We start from the raw sequence: 20,242 nt of genomic DNA, 5'->3' as shown, positions 1-20,242 counted from the left end.
TTCTCTGATACTATTAGTAGAATATAGGAAGAAAACTCTCTAGCAGTATCTGTCACAGATCGAGATGCACCAGAATCTACTATTCATTCTGATGATCCTGTGGTGAAAATAAAGGCAAGGGCATGTATATCAAAATTACCTTTGTCATAGTTAGCATAAGTGACAATGTTACTCTTTGATGACGAATGGTTGGAAGTATCCTTAGCCCCATCTCCTGTTTTTTTCTGCTTCTTCAACAAGTCCAGGCACTCATGATTCTCACTAGAAAAACCACATGTCTCTCCATCCTCTGCTACCATTAGATTTGCTCTGTAGCCCCCATTTTCATCTTTTCGACCACTACGACCTCCACCCTTTCCACATCTACGAGACTCTTTCTCCTTAGGTGGCCTAGGAAAGGTCTCGCTCAGATGTTAGCTTCACCACAAATGTAAACGTTACGAGTTTCTTCTAGGAAACCTATCATACCTTAGCTCGAGGCAGCCAAAGCTGATTGCACACCTCGGAAGCCAACTTTTCTTGGAGTGGAGCTTTATTCTACTCTCCCTCCGTATCATCGAAGCAATGGCCTCATCTAGTGAAGAGATAATTTTCTGAGCTAGGAGGACTGATATCCTCTAATCAAAGGTCGGGTTCAGATGGTTCAACAACTGCATAGTCCTCATATATGTAAAGATCTTCCCTTTCTTTCACTCCGGGTTGCCACAACTCGACATTGGTGAGAAGTGATCAAGAACTACCCACGACGACTCCAAATCTATGGCATATTCCTGAATTGATCTATCACCTTTTACCACTGCTTCTATCTCACATTGAATCTGGAACACTCTCATATGTTTTTCCGTTCCAACATAAATTCTCTTCATCTTTGCCCAGATGTCCCTCACCTTTCGAATGCCATCTACTGAGGTTGCAATTGACGAAACCATAAAGTTAAGTAGCCAGTTGTAGATTAAGACAAATGTGGTTCTTCACTTATACCTCTCAACACTGTCCCCTTTTGGTTCTTCCCTGGTCAGATATCCCTCTAACATCTTCCCCACTATAGTAGCATCGATCCTACGCAACCACCTCAGATACGTGGCCGGTTCATCACGTTTCGGATCCATAGGAGAGAGATCTAGTTTCACTTGTGTTGGAGCTCGTGCTGAGATGGTGGCTCCTGTCGAGCCGCTAGTCCCTGTATGAGCCCAACCAAGACCATTAAAACATCAGAATCTATCTTTCCCAAAAGCTCCAATTTCTTACCTCCCACACTATATCCGTCTCTAGACATCCTCAATCACAAGGATAGAAAACACAGATCACACGTGCGTCTGTATGCTGCAATCCCGTCATTGGCTTCACAGTTAGCTCTGATTGCAACTGTATCATTCTTGCCATCAAAGTTAACACACTGCAATCCTGTCGTGGACTTCCCAGTTACCTCTAATTACAACTATATCGTGAGGGTCAAGCCACAGTTCTACTTCTGCCTTCCAAGCTAGCTCTAATCGCGACCATACTGCAAGAGACAAAACGTAAGAGAAAAGGGAGTTCTTGGTCTATGTTCGCAGATCCCGCGATCTTCCAAATGCTCTCCGCGATCTTCCCCCGACCGATGGGAGCTTTGGGTCTCTATACGCTGATCACAATGCTTTGATACCAAATTGAATTACTAAAAACCTAATCGGTACATTCATAATATGGGCTTAAATAGGATATTACAACATTTTACAAATAAACCTCTAGATTTCTTCAATATTTTTTTTTTACCTGTAGGACCCTAAATAAGGTCCAATTCTTAACAGATATTATGCAAACTTATCATTTTGTGTAACCTGTTGCAAAAGTGCAGGCTTTTTGCCTATGAGATTAACAAATTTATACTGTAAATTTTTTTTTCTGTTTTCTATATTTCAAAGTTTCCATTTTTAGTTAGTTTTTGATGGAGCCTTGCAAACAATGCTTTTCTGTCTAAATGGTTGTTGTTGATAGATATACCCTTTGGTAGAACCAACCAAGTTGATAATGAGTGTTGGGGTTGGATCCTATGAATGGCATGAATTCTTCCCTAATTGTAAGGCTTTTATTGTTATTTTTCTTTTATTTTTTAGTGTCAATATATGTATTGAGTCTTTTTTCAAATTATACAGTGCAACATAACATTGGTGTCGTGATAGCAATATGGGCGCCCATTGTTTTGGTACTGAGGAGCTTAAATTTTGGGAAACTTATTCTTTGTAAGTTTAGATTTAGAGGTTAACAATACTATTTTCTGATTTAGGTTTACTTCATGGATGCCCAGATATGGTATGCCATATTCTCCACTATCTTTGGGGGCATTAATGGAGCATTCAGCCACCTTGGCGAGGTGATTATTTTTAATTCCTACTTTTTTTTTTCTAAAGTTTATTATTTTCTTAATATTATTGTAATAGCCTGTGTAGAACATAAATCTGAGAGTATTTTCCTATTGTTTTTTCTCAGATTCGAACACTTGGAATGTTAAGGTCAAGATTTGAGTCTGTGCCGATATTCTTTGCTTCAAGGCTTGTACCTTTCTCTAGGGAGGAGGAATCTAGAAGAAGTCAGGTTGTAGCCTCAGATAAAGCTCATTTTAATGAATTTCAGCGCTGAACTTCCTATAGAAAAAGAGTTAGACAACCATTTATCTCTCCTGAAGGGAAACATTTTAAAAATGATGGCATCTTTGCTGCTGCACATGCATGTTTATCGTGTAATTGCACATATACTTAGGTCGTTATATGTAAACATTAGTATAAACTGCATGTTATAATTAAGATTATTCCTCTTGCTCATCTATAAGTTCATATGAATATGCAGTATATTTAAGTATATCTAAAAGAAGATATTTTCTCTTGGATTTCAACGTTTATCTTAATAGGTGTATATTATAATTGCTACTGCTACTGATGCTGATGTCTGCATTTGTTTTCAATGTTGTTTGCATTGATTTTATGTCCTAAACTTACAGGATTCCGAAAGAAGAAACATAGCCAGATTTGCTCATGTGTGGAATGCTTTTATTAAATCTTTAAGAGAAGAAGATCTGATCAGCAATAAGTTAAGGAATTTCTTATACTTCATCCAATGATGTGATCAAGTTCGATCCTTTTATTAAATTCCTTGGGCAATTTGCATGGCCAGGGAACAACTTCTGTTATTGGTTCCATATTCCTCTGGTGATGTTACTGTTGTCCAGTGGCCTCCTTTTCTTCTTGCTAGTAAGGTATGCGCATCTTGTTACTTCCAGCTGGCTTTTGATCCAGAAAAATCATCTGTCAAACACAGATTTTTTTAAATTATATTTGCTTTCATGATTTTTAAATTCTGTAGATACCAATAGCACTTGACATGGCCAAAGATTTCAAGAAGAAGGGTGAAGGCGAGTTATTTAAGAAGATAAGATATGATAACTACATGCATTCAGCTGTCATAGAGTGCTATCAAACATTGAGAGACATACTTTATAGCCTTTTGGTAGATGAAGAAGATAAACAGTAAGCAACTAGTAATCCATAATTTTAATTGCTTTTTATTCTAATAAAGAAATTTACATTTATATGATTTAGTTTATCGTTCTTTTCAATATCATCAAACTATTACGTTTCTGTTCATGCAAAATTTCGCTCTTAATTTTTGAAATCCGGCCTATAATTTCCAGGGTTATCAGGCGCATATGCCATGCTGTTGATTCTAGCATACAACAGCGGAAATTTCTAAACAATTTTCGGATGAGTGAGCTGCCTCCGCTAAGCAGTAAATTGGAGAAGCTGCTAAATCTCTTGGTGATGTGTTTGTTTGATCATCAATTTCTTCAAATTAAATTTATTTGTTTTTTAATATTTTTAATATGCTGGCAGAAAGGTGAGCATGAGGATCTTGATGCTTCTAAGACACAAATAATAAATGTTCTACAAGATATTATTGAGATCATTACACAGGATGTCATAATAAGTGGACAAGGGTGAGATACAAAAGTAGCCTTTTCTTACTATAGCTTGATCATGGTTCTGGACACCCATATGATCGAATCTTTTTACAGGATTTTGGAAAGATCTGAAGAAGGAACAAATGAGGAAAAGCCAAAGTTTTCTAATCTTAACTTTGAACTTATGCTAAATGATTCATGGATGGAGAAGGTTCTTATTTTACTTGTTTCTTTCTAATTCCTTCAGTTTTTTTTTGTATTCCTACTGCATGGTATCCATTTCTCTCATCAGGTTGTTCGGCTTCACCTGCTTCTTACTGTCAAGGAATCAGCAATTAATGTACCCACAAATTTGGATGCTAGGCGTCGTGTTACCTTTTTTGCAAACTCACTATTTATGAATATGCCAAGTGCTCCCAAAGTTCGTAATATGCTGTCTTTCAGGTTAGTTAACTTGCATAGTGTGTAAAGTCTTATGCTAAAATTTGATTATGGCCATGTTTTGATTGGTTGGTTGTGAATAATTAAATTTATTATTTTCTTATTTTTGTTGATATCTGAACTTATTTCGTTTTGAGGCAAAGGCCTGCTTATGTTTCTGCATTTGTTTTTATTGTCTATTATTTTATTTAATAGATCCTGTTTTCTTGCCCCACCGATCTAGTTTCATGATTCTTTACATGAAGAAGATGAGTCAGGTCAGTCAAAGAATTTGTAGATTTTATAGGAAGTAAACAAATGAATGAAAAAGATACCAACAAATGAATGCTGGAGCTGCAAACTCTGGAATCTTAAAGCATATAAACTAATGAATCATTGAAGCATTTTGTGTTATCCTTTCATTGAATAGAATTAAATAGTCAATGTTTGAATTGCATGAAATTTTCATTCAAGTTTTTGTAACTAGGCTTTTACAATGCATGAATGTTAATTATAAAATTATTATAACAGTTGAAATTCTGAACTGTCCCTAAAGCTTATTCAATAATAAAGAAAAATTCATTCAACTCTTTGTAATTAGGCTTTTACAATGCATAAACGTTAATTATAAAATTATTATAACAGTTCAAAGTCTGAACTGCCCCTAAAACTTACTTCATTACAAAAAAAAAAAAAAAAAAGAAAAAACAAAAACAAAAAAAACATAAATGCTAATTCCTAATAAATCTAAAATGCAAATACATTAAGAAAATAAAATTTGATGATGAATCATTTGGTAATGGACAATATCAGTTTTTTCTTATGTGGGAAGAACTCTCCTCTGATGAGTGGTAAAGTCTCTCCAGATGGCCAAAAGGATGTTATATATTTTCATCTCAGGAGGCCAAAAAGCTCTTAAAGGTTGATATCTCTATCTTGTCTGAACATTTGTATCATTAAGTATTAGTTTTAGAAGCACCAACTAGTATATAAATGCACTTTTATTTGCATGATGATGAGTAGCAACGAAAGGTAGAAAGGGAATGAACTCTCAAATGAGAGAATTGAGGGTAAGTCAAGAAGGATGAGAGAGAGACATGAAGTTTAGAGAGAAAGATAGAGAATGCTTAATTGGGGAATCAAGCCATATTTATTATTCAATTATTTGGTGATTCACAAGCATAAATGCCAATTAATAGAAGCAGGTGTAATTTGAAGACAAGATCCAATCTAAATTCAAACTTTTCTTGTCCATGCTACCCCAATAGTTACGCAGTTGTACAATTTTGAATAAATTCAAATGTCTTATGAATATAAACTAAATCTATTGCTGCATCACATTAACTCTACATTTAGAAGCATCAATATCAGTGCTCAGAGGCTTGAAGATGCCCTTATTGATAACGAAGTTGCATAATTAATTGGACTAAATGCAAATCTGAAATTATGGAATTCCTATTTTACCACAAATTATATTGCGTAAATGTATCTAGATTATTGCAATACTTATGTTATCCTGCATCCTCAAAGCTAGTTTGCACTTCTATGCTACATTCCCGAGAAATTGTTGATTGTTCTAATTGTTATTTTTGCCTATGTCACTAATGCTATAATTTCAATTGTCATTAATTTCTGGACCGTTGTTTGTTGTGCCAAACATTACTTTTAGGGTTAAAGGCAATACTTTGTATAAAAAAAGTTATTAGAAATGGCTAGCACCGGTTAAACCCGACTGATTATGGTTGGTTATTGTTTTTACGTGGGTCATTATTATATGATGAGACAGACGGAACGGTGACGAATCGAGCAAATGATAGAGAATGTAAGCAAAATAGAGAAGCGCATGTGGGAGACGATGCTAGTGGGTGCCGACGAGCATGTGCTTGCAAAGAGGTAAGCGTCAAACACAGACCTAGAGTCTACTCCCGTGAATGAGACACATAGTGAGGGTAGAGTTGGAGGGTGAATACTTGTGTAGGATGAGCTAGCTTGTTCAAACAGGAGCTTGCAGTGGTAGCGAACTCTGGTCAACATCTAGTGTAGGGCTTAAGCAGACCTGTGGAGAAGGATTGATGGATTTGTCAATACCAAGTCTTGCATAACAAGGGTCACCGCAAAGCACCACCATCTTATCTCCCTCTTGAATACCATGCAGTGTCAAAATCAATCTCTTATAAACTCTTCTGCTCTTTCTACACTTGTTCCGTTCCCATTATTAGTTAATGCAGCAAAAGACACTGGCGTGGATTGATGCAGCCCTCCGTCGAGGTTTCACCCTTTGTGGTATTCTGTTCTTAGTCTAAATTCTTCGAAGCATTCTTCTCCAGCCTCGAATCTCATTTCATGCCATTCCACATGCTACTACTCTTTTCAAAGCCCTTATGTCGTGTCATTCCCTCCTGATATTGCAGCTCAAATCCGCTACTGAGTCCTTCGCTCAATCCCTCTTACTTCTATTCGTTCTAGCCTTTCAGATGCCGCGCTATTTCTTCCAGGTGCTACCACTCAAATTTTCTTCCGACTCTTTCGCTCATTTCCGCGGCTTTAGATCTGCCTAAGACAGTGATGCTGCCTTGATGCCACACAAGTCCTCCAGATTGCTGTGGCTTGCATCCGTTCCCACAGAGGGCAGAGATAATTTTGTCTGAAACTCTATAATCTTCATCATTTCATTTAGGACCACGAATCTTCCTTCCATAGACGAAAAACACTAATCTATCTCAGATTTGATTTGACTCATCTCTCTCTCTAATTTATTCTCCAGAGCATCTATTTTCTCTCTCGTCATTAATCTCAGGGAGATTTTCGATCATGAAAGTGAAACTTCCGTTTGCCGCAATCCTGTGGATGGCTTCCCAGCTAGCTCTAATCACAATGTGAGGTCAAGGATGCGTGCGTCCGTACCCACGATCTAGTAAAAATCATGGTTGTATCGCAAACTGCAATCCTTTGGCCTTCCCCGTAAGCTACGATCTCTCTTTGATTCCCCTAAGTGGAATCACGACTGCTTCACAGTGCAATGGAGACATGTATGCCCCAATCTCGCCGTTGGCTTCTCAGCCAGCTTGAATTGTGACTATATCATGATGTTTGGTTTTCGTGATCCTTCCATTGCTTGTCCGATCTGATACTTGTACGTGATCCAATTATCAATTTCTTAGTTATCACGATCCTATCTTTGACTTCCCAACTAGCTTTTACCGCGACTATATCGCGATCCTATATTCGGCAGTCGAGACTGTATCGCAATCTCGCGATCTCGTTGTTTGTTTCCTAGAGAGATTGATTGTTCTGATATTAATTTGATAAAAAAAAGTGATGAGTTTTTTACAGAAATTAGGGAAACCAAATACTTTATTTTAATAGCACTAAGCATCACAATTCAAATACATAAAGATATAAACATCTACAATTTCAGAGGTAGACGATCTCTCGCAAACCCAAACCCTAACCCTAAATCGACAATTGAAGATGTAGGCGATCTCTCCCAAAACCTAAACCTTATCTTTCTAAGACTCAAGACAATAATCTCATAACATAACATAACCCTAACCTATTGATTCTAAGACTCAAGACAATAATCTCATAACATAACCCTAACCTATTATGCCCTATTTATACCAAATAATAATAAATAAAGAATGACTAAATTGCCCTTAGGCACCAGTCTAACAGCATGCAGGCTCGAGCAACGATTGTATCAGTACATGAATGCTTTCTAATTGAGTAGAGGGTGTTTGTGCTGAGCTCAAGCAAGGGTTTCTCTTATTGGAACTTAAAAGCAAGTTTAATATTTTGTTTATGTTTATATTTATTAGAATACTGATGCTTAGATTATGACATTAGGACTGATTTGTGTTAGATGAAGTAGTGCCTAACATTTTAATTTAATTTTAATGAGATTAATATATGCAATTTGAGATTATGTTTTATTTTTAATTAAAGTGTAATTAAGATTATCTTTTATTCAGGAAAATGCTTTAGTTTTAATTTAAATAATAAAAATTATATTTTTAAATTTTAATAAAATTGAATATGATAATTTTCAAATATTAAAATTATGTCAAATTGATAGATGAAATATTTTAAAGATTATATGATAACCTATATCTAAATAGTAATAAAAATGATAATAATAATAATGATGATGATGATCATCATCATCATCATTATCACCATTTCATTCAGGACCGTGAATCTTTCCTCCTAAACCCTAAAGAAATACAATTTGAAAATAAATTAAATTTTTTTTATCTAAATATTTTGTAACAAATTGAAGGAAATTATGTTTAAGGACTAAGTGACAAGGTAAATATTTAATGATTGTGATAAATTAAACATATAATTTATTATTAAGTTATAAACATGTGAAAGAATGATATTTAATATTAAGAATTTAATTAAAATGATATATTGAGCATTGAACTCAAGATTTACTTACAGTAATTATGGATTATGAATTTGAGTAAAAGCGTATAATTAATCAAATACTATTTATATCTTTATTAGAAAATGAACATACTTAAATGAGAGCAAAATTGATTAATTTTTTATAAAAAATGGTTGAGATAGAGAAATTTTATATTTATTTGCATATTGATAGGTTATTTTGCTAATGAGGTAACAATTAAGAGTAAGTTAGTAAAGCTAAATTTTTGGAGTTATTTTGATAGAACATAAAAGCGAGAAAGTCATATGAGATCGAGATGAGTATTATGTTTTAAAAATGTAGCAATAATTCTTTTTTCTTCTAAATTTAAATACATTTAAATAAAATTAATACTTTTTAAATTGATAGTCACTACAAATATTTTTATGATTCACTTGTTTATTGAATGATTGATTATTTTCAAGTGAATAATATATACCTTCAACGTGTTTAAATTATTTATTATAGATATTTAATATTGTATAAATATATTGAATGACGTGATATTGTAAATGAAATGTTCTATATAAAATACTTGTATGTGCATGCTGACTGATATTGAAATTAGTTAAAGACGCTAAGATACATGTGATATTGATATTTAAGTATCTTAAATGATATATTTTAGTAGATACTTTTGGGGCAGATGTAATATATAAAAAAAATTAGATACAATATAAACTATTATTAATGTACAATAAAATGAATTAAATCTTTTGCATTGAATGAATAGACAGTTAAATGACCTTACACCAATTTATTGAACTTTGATTAATCTGTATACCGTCTCTTTATTTCATTATGTTATTGTAATTTTAGGAATATGAGTTTTCACTAACATGTCAATATCTTTTATTTTTTATTAAAAATTTTCAGAAAGTTTGGTGTTAATACATGAGCTAAGGAAGAGATGCATATAAATGATGAGACTAACCTAGAGAAAGATAAATTCATTCATAAGTATTTTTTTCTAATTAATTTAAATTCTATTTGTTAGTGACTTCGATTTGCTAGATCTAGTTAATTATAACAACTAAAATTGAATTTTATTGTCTTGTCATCTGCTCTCATCTTGGTAATTCTAAATCTCAAAGTTGGTTCATTATTAATCGCCTATTAGAGATAAGGCTTAAGATTAATTAATGTAATCATATTGAGAGGGTCAATAGGATAATTAACAAAAAAGTTTTATGGGAAATTTGGAGAGTTGGGCTAAATTAACTCTAATTAGGTAATTTTATATTATCTTAGGCAAAATGCATAAGAGAATGTAGGGGAATAAAATATGGCGGGAGATGAATTACCACTTATATCACTGTCAATGCTAATACTCTGTTAAGCTGATGATAACAATCATACAGTTGAGTACGGATTTTAAATAATAGTCTAGCAAAAGTGATATCATTATAATGGATAAATACATGAAGATGTTCCAAGATCTTTGATGACCGTTATTCAAGAAAATTGCAGAGCCGGTTGAAGCAGAAAATAGGCTACTTCTTATTAAAAAGATATTAAATAATATGACTTGCCATGGTGAACGGAGGGTACATTTGTGTTGGGTTGAGAAGTAAAAAGATCATGTTTAGTTCAAGATAAATTTGGAGATACCAAATATATTGGTTAATTGGGAATATTTTAATAATATGTCTAGAAAGTCTTTTGTGCCCCTATTTGTGCAATGAGATGCAAGTCTAGTTCAATAGGCTAGTGTTTGGAGAGAAGACTGTTATGAAGTTCTAGGTGGAATTTACTATATTGTTGAGGTATGCATCACAGTTATATTTGGGGATCGAATGTTATGCTTTATTAGTGGAGAGTGTCAAATGTGTAATTGATTTTCAGATCACATAGAAGCATGAGCTGCACTGAATTAGTCGGATGGGTTAAATGGGGTGAATCCCAAATATAGTTTGGTGGAGTTAGTAGTGTTATAACCAATTATAGTTGCCAGATTTTTATTGAGGTCAATAGTCATGTTTCTTATGAATATTCTCTCTTCTCGCTTCTTTGCTGACAATGAATTTCCTAAAAAGTGTTAACATAAAACAGGATGAGTCATTTATTACTCAGTAAATACCTATATTCCTAAAATTATAGTATCATAAATGAAATAGAAATTAAATTCATATTAGTCTAATAACTTGAATCGATTTAGAATTAATTTGCAGCGTATTATTCAAGTATGATATTCCAAAAAGATTCAAACTGTTCTATTACACAATAAAATATCTTGACTTATATCAGTTTATTTATATTACACTCGTAATATATCATTTAAGTTATTTTAATATTAACATATTTTTTCTAGTTACGTGTAACATCCCAATTTGTACTGTAATGGTGTGAACTTATCAATTAACATACTCATTCAAACATATTATGTGGTTTATCTCATTTTCATTCTCATATTATAAATTTTGTTTTTAATATATACCAATGTGTAATAAGTGTAAGCATGTTGAGATATATATGACATTTATTTCAATATGATCAATACTTCATATAAAACAGACAAATTATGATAAAGTATGAAATAATAGTTTGTTTAAGTATCAATGATTTTCCATGCATTCAGTTCATAAGAAACCACGATGTTATTGTAATTAAGAAATTTGAGTGCTAGCTTAAACTTTAAATTATTTGATTTTCTACTTTCTTACTCATTAATCTTTACTCCTTCAATATAATGCCAAAAAAAATTCATATTAATACATTTTGATCATATTATTAATTTTATTTAATTAATTTGTATCCTTGATTAATTGCATTATTTTTATTGCTAAGATTGTAATCCTTCATTGTAAGTTTAACATGTTACATTAATTAAATTATTAATCTTATAATATCTTATTGAGCATTAATATTTACTTTAGTTGCTCTTTTCTTTAAAGGATATTTTCTCATAAATTTTGATTATCTTCTTTAATTTAACTTCAAAAAATCTTAGATCTATCTAAAAATATTAATTATCCATAATTAAATGAAATTTAAATAATAACATTTCATAAAATTTTCTAAGGTATTTGATTTATACCTCAATGTTCTTCTCCTTCCTCTTTCTTCTTACATTTGTTTCCTTTCTTTTAAAAATATTATGAAAAACAATATATATGTATAAACATTTATTAGACATAGGATTTTAGACTTCCAAATGACTTGTAATCAAAATTTAACTTTTAGCTTGAATGGAGAAAAGCTCGAGCCTTCGCACAAATCAAACTTGCCTCCAAGCCTTATTTGCACACCCCTAATTCAACTCCTCAAGCTTACTTGATTGCTTGCAAAATCAATCGAGCTTGATGATCAAGTATTGTTTGCCTGTCTGCCTTGTATATTTCTCAACTAGCCGATTTATTTGCTCGATCTACATAAAACTTCCACAAAGATTGTTATGGCTTGCCGACTTTGACATCTTGCTCACGTCTACTTGACAATGTTGACACCGCTAACCTTGATTTCACTCGAGTAAGCACAAGTTCGCCTCCCTCGCACTCTCCTATTCAAGTTGATATATTTGATCATTGACCTTCTTGCCAATCTAGCTAAAGGTTTGTGACCATCGATCGTGTGCGATGCTGCTCTTTGCTTTGCATGCTATCGAGTGCTCCCGCGCAAGGTTTTACTTAATGAACCTATCGCTCGAGCACACGGTCAAATCACGACCTTTGATTGCTTCCCTCCACTTGTGATATGACAACCCCACTTCTCCTTTTCTCATTCGTTCTCTATCTCACACGAAGCTCCCTTTTTGTTCATCTCGCCTTGTAATAATGAGGAACCTCTCGCGTCGGTTCTGCTAGACCTATTTTAGCGGATTCAATCTGTTTTAATAGGAAACATTACATTTTTATACATAAAAATGTGCTAGTGTTGATCCTAAGGTGATTTAACGACAAAGAGGAGAATAGTACAATGAAAGATGACTCATTGACAAAGGAACATGAGACCCACTTAACCGTTCGATTCGAAGCTAGCAAGACCAAAGCCGATTGAGCCACGAAAGATGACTAAATGATTCGAGTTCAAACTATTCAGTTAGAAACAAGACAAAGAAATATTCAATCCAATCAACAAGAAAAAGCCAACACGAGGGAAGACCCAACCCCTCAGCATCTCCAATCATACCAGGGACGTCCGGATATCTCTCCATGACAGCCATACTAAATTAGTCGACCAGTAAAGACGACCAAATCTAGTGTACCGAATCAGTTCTGCCGTCCAGAAACTAATCTATCTCAGTCAACCGAGCGACATACTCATATATATAAAATACCATGTAAAACTCTGTTTAAACAGGAGAATAAATGTCACATCATCATATTATACTCTCTCCCTTTATAAATAAGGAGATCATTTCATGAATAAAACCTGATGTATTACTATTTATTACTATTCACTCCTCTATCTCTCTCTTGACTTATGCTCTATTCATGGACAAATCATGATCCAATGTTTTAAAAGTTGCGGTGAGTGTGGATCATGTCATAGACAAGAAGTGGAGTAGCCTATGGAGAAAAACTCACAACAGAGGCACTGATAACATGAAGTGCACCAAAGATTTTATGACAGATCCAGGAGCTGAAGGATCAAATGCTGAATGTCATTTGAGACGCGCAGACTCAGGGAAAAGAACAACACCAACAAGAGGAAGAGTCGGAGCCCAACGACTGAAGAGTCCCCTAGTCCCATGGGAAAAGAAGGCAACTCCCAGTACTTCGATAGTAATAGGTCAGCACCGATCGACCGACCTAATGTGCCCCGATAGCCCAAATATATGTTTTCCCAACAATTCTTTGTGATTGAGCGCCTGAAGAGGTTTAAAATCCCGACAGTGGAGCATATAAATGCATAACTGATCTGACCGACCACACAACCTCGTTTGAGTCAACTATGTGTTTGTTAAGGATTACTGTAGTGAAATGTCGTCTCTTCTTTATCACGTTGAGGGAGTCAACTCTCAGGTGGTTCAATGCTTACCATCAAGAGTGATCACATTGTTTGTTGACTTCCATCGAATGTTTGTGGTGTAGTTTGGCAACGCCCAAATGCCTTGAAAATACTCGCAGGTTGTTATGTTGACTCGATAGGGATAAAATGAAAGTCTTTCAGAAGATGTTGGAAGTGCGAGACTTGGAACTCGCATAAGCTCAAGAGTTGAATGACCCAGTATGCTTTGGGTCTTCAATGACTGAAGACATTGGATGAGTTGTTGGAGCTAGCCAATCATCACATATTGGCCGAGGAGTATAACTCCAATCCCGTTTCGTTTAGAGTAAAGTCCTTCACTGGTTGTCTGTTGAATAAGGCCCCCGTAGGCGTGGGATAGAGATCGAGGTATGATTCACGTCCTTCCACTCGCCCTTCTCTTTGAAGACACTCGGCCACCCCAAGATCATAGGACGACTGACAGAACATACTAACGAGGGAGTCAAGCCCGGTATCCTGACAAGCGATCAGTTCAGTACAATGAGCATCCGCTGCTTAATCATGAAGTACCAAAGACGGCTCCATTAAGAGTTTTGATGTTCGAGGTAAAAATTATTTCAGGAGAGCGCCTCCAATGAAAACCAGAGTTTAACTCTGAGATCCCAAGAAATACCGTGCCTATCATAGTGATCATGTTCATGACACGGAGGAATGCCAACACCTTTTGGGCCTGATCGAAGATCTGATCAAGGCCGGGAAGCTTAAGAAGTTTGGGGCTCAAGGAGCAATGACCCAACGACGGGAAAAAGCTTCAGTAGAATAAATATTGGACGAGCCAGTCCAAGCCCACACTATCCACATCTCAAGCATAGTCCCTGCTATCTTTGGAGGAGGTGGAGACTCATCATGCCAGGCCAACTTGAAGAGGCTTTAGTCAGGAGAATTATGTGTAGCCAATCTCGCTTCCAAATGTAGCTGGCATCCCGCCATAGCTTTCATTAATGAAGATTTGGCGCCTAGGGGTAATCCTTACAATGACTATCTCTGTCATTGCGTTGATCAACAACTATCAGATTGGTAGCATCTTCATCGACACTGGTAACTTTGTGAACATCATGTTTAAGTAAATATTTGATAAGATGGACCTCGACAGCGACCGAATGACTGCGGTGGCAGACCTTCTCTATAGTCTTTCGATGAGAGAAAAAAAGCACTAGGAACCATCTCTCTGTCGGTCACTTAGGGAGAGAACGATAAACAATATACCAACACGGAGGACTTTCTGGTGCTTGACTCGCCGCTCACATACAATGCTATCTTCGGCCGGCCCCCGCCGAACTCCCTCAACGCAACTCCTTCAAGGCCGTCGCCTCAACTTATCATAAAGCAGTGAAATTCTTGGACGAAGGGGAGGTAATCACTATCCAAAGAAATCTCGGGCGGTCAGAAGCGTCAAGCAGGAGTTGATCGAGCTTGATAATATGCTCGAAAGGGTTCTCGAAACTAGTGAAATCACTCATCATATCCTAACGACCGAGGGAGAGTATTGTTACAATGTATTGTTATTTGGGCTAAAAAATGTTGGTGCTATCTACTAGCAAATGATGGATGTAATCTTTACAAAATAGAAATGAAAATATATTTAAGTGTATGTGGATGATGTTCTTATAAAATGAAAAATGTCAGAACAACACATTAAAGGTCTAAAAGTAACTTTTGAAACACTTAGAAAATTTAATATGATGCTCAATTCACTCAAGTGCACCTTTGGAGCTTCCACAGACAAATTCTTAGGTTACCTCCTAACCCCAGAGGGAATAAAACCCAATCCAGAAAATGTGCAGGCATTGATCAGTCTCATCCCTCTGAAATACCAAGGATGCTCAAAAGCTGACTGGTCAGATCGTAGGCCTAAGCTAATACATCTCAAAATTTGGCAACAAGGGCGCTACCTTTTTGGAAGCCTTGAGGAGAGCAAAGAACTTCATTTGGTCGGATTAATGTGAACATGCATTCAGAAAGGTAAAAGACTCCATAGCATCACAACCACTCCTCCAGAGCCCAAAGTCGAACGTAGAGCTCTCCCTATACTTGGGGCAGACCTAAAATAATTAGCTTGGATTTAGGCCGACAAGAGTTAAGGAAGCAGTTTCTTGTTTACTATGTTGTCAAATTATCGGAGGCACCGAGCTCAAGTTTTGGAATGTGAAAAAATTAAGGTTTGCTCTCATTATTTATGTCAGCATGCTTCACCCGTATTTCTAAATACATCCATTCAGGATCATCATTGATCACCTGCTCCAATCAATCCTCATCAGGTCGAAGCACTCCGGTCGACTCCTCAAATAGGCGGTGGAACTTGGTGAGTTTGATCTCTCTCACGTGCCTCACACTGCAATTAAAGCTCAAGCCATACCCGATTTCCTGGCCAATTTTTTATAACCGAGGAAGCCAGACGAAGAGATGGCAATCGATAACCATACCTGGGTCGTGCACATCGAGGGAGCGTCTAGTCAAGTCGGGGCAGGACTCAGTTTCGCTTTGACTTGTCCGGAGCGTCTAGTCAAGTCGGGGCAGGACTCAGTTTCTCTTTGACTTTTCTAACCGAAGACCGCCTGTACCACTTAATCGAAGCTGGATTCAAAGTCACCAACAATCAAAATTAATACGCTTTGATTGTTGGGCTACAGTTCGCTTACGAGTCACAATTTAATATTCATTTGCTTATTTATTTTATTTTGTAACATAGAATGTCTTATCTAAGTCTTTGATGGATGTTTAGGTTCATTAGCCATAATAAAATACAGGATTATTTTCATCATAACAAATACATAGGACCAAAATCCTAGCTGATAGATATACAATATAGTTCATTAGAGCCCGGATAAAATTTAGCATTATTAATATTGAACTACTGAAGGACATTCTTCATACATAAAGGCTCAACTTGAAAGCCTATCATCCCACATGTTTATTTCAACATAAATGTATTATTGGCATCATATCCAACATAACTTGGTATTTTTTAAACTCATTAACTTTTTATTGTTGAACATTTAAATACTTATATCATCCTTCTTAAAATGCTAATCAACATTGTGCATCAATACCCAATTTGTAAGTGCACGGTGCCCTACTTTTAAAAAGCAATTATGTAATAAGGTTTTATCATATTTCTAATAATTTGGGTATATGCTTTTCATAATTTAACATGATGCACAATTATTTCGAATCTACTTATTTGGCTAACAGCGATTGGCTAAGAAGAAGAATTTAATTAATAAGGTTATAAATCGTGTCGACTTCTATTCAATTAACTTGGTTCACTAGAAATTTTATCATTGATTTGATGAAGATTGTCGACCCCTCTTAATATAGTTGACTTTCTAGTTTATGAAACTCATCAACCTGACTAGTCAATAGTTTCTATTCATTAGGACACCACCGGCTATTTTTTCCGTCAAGCATGCAGGCATTTATAATTCTTGAAGTGATATCATTTTCATTATGTTAGTTTGTGTTGCATGATGAATATTTTACACGCTGAAGGCTCAACAATACAATTCATGAAATTTATGCTAGAGACATAAGGCTTACACCTAAATGTTTCATCATTGCTCTACTTGACAAAATTATGCAACAATATACATGGAAAGCATACTAAGCACATGAATTCTTACAGCTATAGCAAGACAATATGCTTATAAAGCTTCTATTAAAGACTATTATATGAACAATAAATACTAACAGACATATTACACAGGTGTATAATCGCAAGTGCTCATTAATCTTTAATGAAGAAGGGTACACATTCATCCCTTAATAAATAAAGCTACACTCCTCAAGATGTACAATAACTAATCCAAGGACCCTAGATGGATTTCAAAATCTAATCTATATACACTCATGCTTGTTTTAACTACATTAAACATAAACTAATCTAAGCTAAAACATTCTAACTTAACTAATTAACATGGTAGATTTAGTTTCTTACTCAGAACTAATTGCTTGATATTTAAATTATACAGACACTTGTGAAATCTGAATTTATTTCTGGGTTATTATATACAAGAATATAATAATGAAAAAATAGCATCTTAGTAATTAAATTAAAATAATAAATTAAATGGCATTTAGGGTATGTTTGGGGCAGCTACAGCTATTTGAAAAAGCAGCTGTGCTTTTACAATTTTTTTTTTAAAAAAGTCAGACTGAGCGGTTTTTTAGCAACCACTGCAGGCAGCCAGGCCTGGTGGGAAAACATAGCTTTTAGTTGCAGCTTTTAAAAAATGCAAACAACATGCAGTTTTGTCAAATAAAATAAATTTCATTGCGGCACTGCATTGCCGCCCCAAATACACCCTTAAAACGACCAATAAGTCAATAATCAGACAAATCTCTTTACAAACTTACTGATGAACAATGAGGAAAGATAGCAGTTTATTCCCTGAAAGAAAAGTACTGTAATAGTTGAGGAAGGGAGAATAGGAAGAGCTATTTAATGCGCTCAAATGCTATCCATGAAAGTCTGAAATGAAGGAGAAAGGGCTGCCAATTATTGTCATCCAGAGGAACAAAGGAGGAAGACAAATTGTCGGCTTAACAACAATGGAAGACTGCTTGCGTTCAGTCAGGTAAAGAGCTGGAAGATGAGGAAGACAAGAGGGAGAGCTTCTGTGTTGACAGCAGCTATGAGAGGGAGGACACTCACATGATTTCAAATAGAATGAAGGTCTAAGGCTTGCTATTTATTAATGCCACAAGTAGTGAACGCTATGGTAGGGTGATTAAGCCATGGAAGATAGGCTGGACCAGGTAGGGTCATAAGAGGTTGGACTGTATGCTAAATTGTTTCTTAAACGGTTTCTTACTGATGCCACTCCATTGACAAATAGAAATAACGTAGTTTAACTTAGCGTTCTATGATATGGTTCATTAAAATTTATGATTCCTTATATTAATGAAATTTACTTGATATTGAAAATAAACTCATATGTTCAAATTTTTTCCCTAAGATTAATCATTGACCAACCCTTGATTAATTACTGTTGTTATCTGCTCTTATGCCCTGCAAGCATTGACCTCAGTCTTTTAAGACAACTTAATTAGTTAACTAATATGTTTTTATTTTCTTTCTGATTTGATTACAAGCTTATGCTTCATGCATTGACTTACGAATATTTGACTACTTTCTCATTTTGATTTGTTTCTGCAATAAATTGTTTTAACATATTTTTTCATGCAAAGACTAAATGTTCTATGATATGGTTCATTAAAATTTATGATTCACTTATATTAATGAAATTTACTAGATATTGAACATAAATTCATATGTTAATTTTTTTTCCCTAACATTAATCATTGACAACCCACCCCTTGATTAATTACTGCAGTTATCTGCTCTTATGCCCTGCAAGCATTGACCTCTGTCGTTTAAGAAATAACTTAATTAGTTAAAGACTGTTTTTTTGTTTTATTTCTGGCTTGATTGCAAGCTTATGGATCATTCATAGACTTATGGACATTTGACTACTTTCTCATTTTGATTTGGTGTTGCAATTAATTGTTTTAACATATTGTTTCTTTTGCTTCTCTTATTTAGTGTCTTGACGCCATATTACAAAGAAGATGTTCTTTACTCTGAGGAGGAACTTAAAAAAGAGAATGAGGATGGAATATCAATTTTATTTTACCTAGAAAAAATATACCCAGGTTAATGTTTCCTGCTTATGATTCTTCCACCTTCGCTGAAAATTGAGAAATTAGAATGTTCATTTGCTTGAGTTGGGATGGACAATAGTATTGATATTTCCTATAGTTTATCTATTACAGCTGCAAAAATATTTTATAGACCTAGTTACTTTTGTGCTCTTCCAGATGAATGGAGAAAAGAGTGGGTGTCAAAAGGGATGAATCTTATGAGGAAAAGCTCAAGGACTATATGGATGATGTACGTAGATGGGTATCTTATAGAGGCCAGACACTCTCTAGAACAGGCAAGTATAAATGTTGTTAGAACGTCCCGCCTCCACATCTAGTTTTTTTTATTTCATTTGTACTCATGTTCTTTTAACATGTATCAGTGAGAGGAATGATGTACTACAGGGATGCGCTTGTACTGCAATGTTTTTTGGACATGCCAGAGGAGCAGGGTTAGTTATTACTTAAAGCCTTTGATTTGGAAGTTAGCTTCTTTTGTTTTTTTATATCATTGTTGTGAAGCGCAATTTACTCTGTGATACATGTTTGAGAGAAACTTCTTTATTCTTCTTAAATTTCAAGTTCACTTACTTTGCAGATATTTTGTCTCCCTATGGACGAATGGATCCAGTACAACGGTATCAGGATGAGATGGCCTATGGCTCAAAAGCTCAAGCTATTACTGATATGAAGTATACGTACGTTGTTTCTTGCCAGGTCTATGGGATGCAGAAAAAATCGGGTGAAGCGAGAGACAGAAGTTGTTACCAGAATATACTAAACCTCATGCTAAAGCAAGCCACTAGATTTTGTCTATTTCTTTATGTTTT

General features: G+C 35.0%; 1 protein-coding gene across 1 annotated transcript in view; it reads left to right on the top strand.

The window, feature by feature from the left end:
• The window catches only part of LOC110036674 (callose synthase 7-like), a 107,660-nt gene that overhangs the window by 70,009 nt on the left and 17,409 nt on the right, over positions 1–20,242 (top strand). Inside the window, 16 exon segments of the mRNA XM_020741172.1 lie at positions 1,978–2,059; positions 2,136–2,185; positions 2,267–2,353; positions 2,470–2,574; positions 2,978–3,066; positions 3,151–3,232; positions 3,340–3,503; positions 3,668–3,791; positions 3,867–3,970; positions 4,049–4,145; positions 4,227–4,378; positions 19,315–19,424; positions 19,590–19,601; positions 19,604–19,708; positions 19,796–19,864; positions 20,011–20,206. Coding sequence (XP_020596831.1) covers positions 1,978–2,059; positions 2,136–2,185; positions 2,267–2,353; positions 2,470–2,574; positions 2,978–3,066; positions 3,151–3,232; positions 3,340–3,503; positions 3,668–3,791; positions 3,867–3,970; positions 4,049–4,145; positions 4,227–4,378; positions 19,315–19,424; positions 19,590–19,601; positions 19,604–19,708; positions 19,796–19,864; positions 20,011–20,206 — 1,628 coding nt within the window.

This window comes from Phalaenopsis equestris, unplaced genomic scaffold, assembly GCF_001263595.1.
Source record: "Phalaenopsis equestris unplaced genomic scaffold, ASM126359v1 Scaffold209617, whole genome shotgun sequence".
Classification (NCBI taxonomy): Eukaryota; Viridiplantae; Streptophyta; class Magnoliopsida; order Asparagales; family Orchidaceae; genus Phalaenopsis; species Phalaenopsis equestris.
Note: the sequence above shows the minus strand (reverse complement) of the source record. Positions and strands in the feature narration are given on the sequence as shown.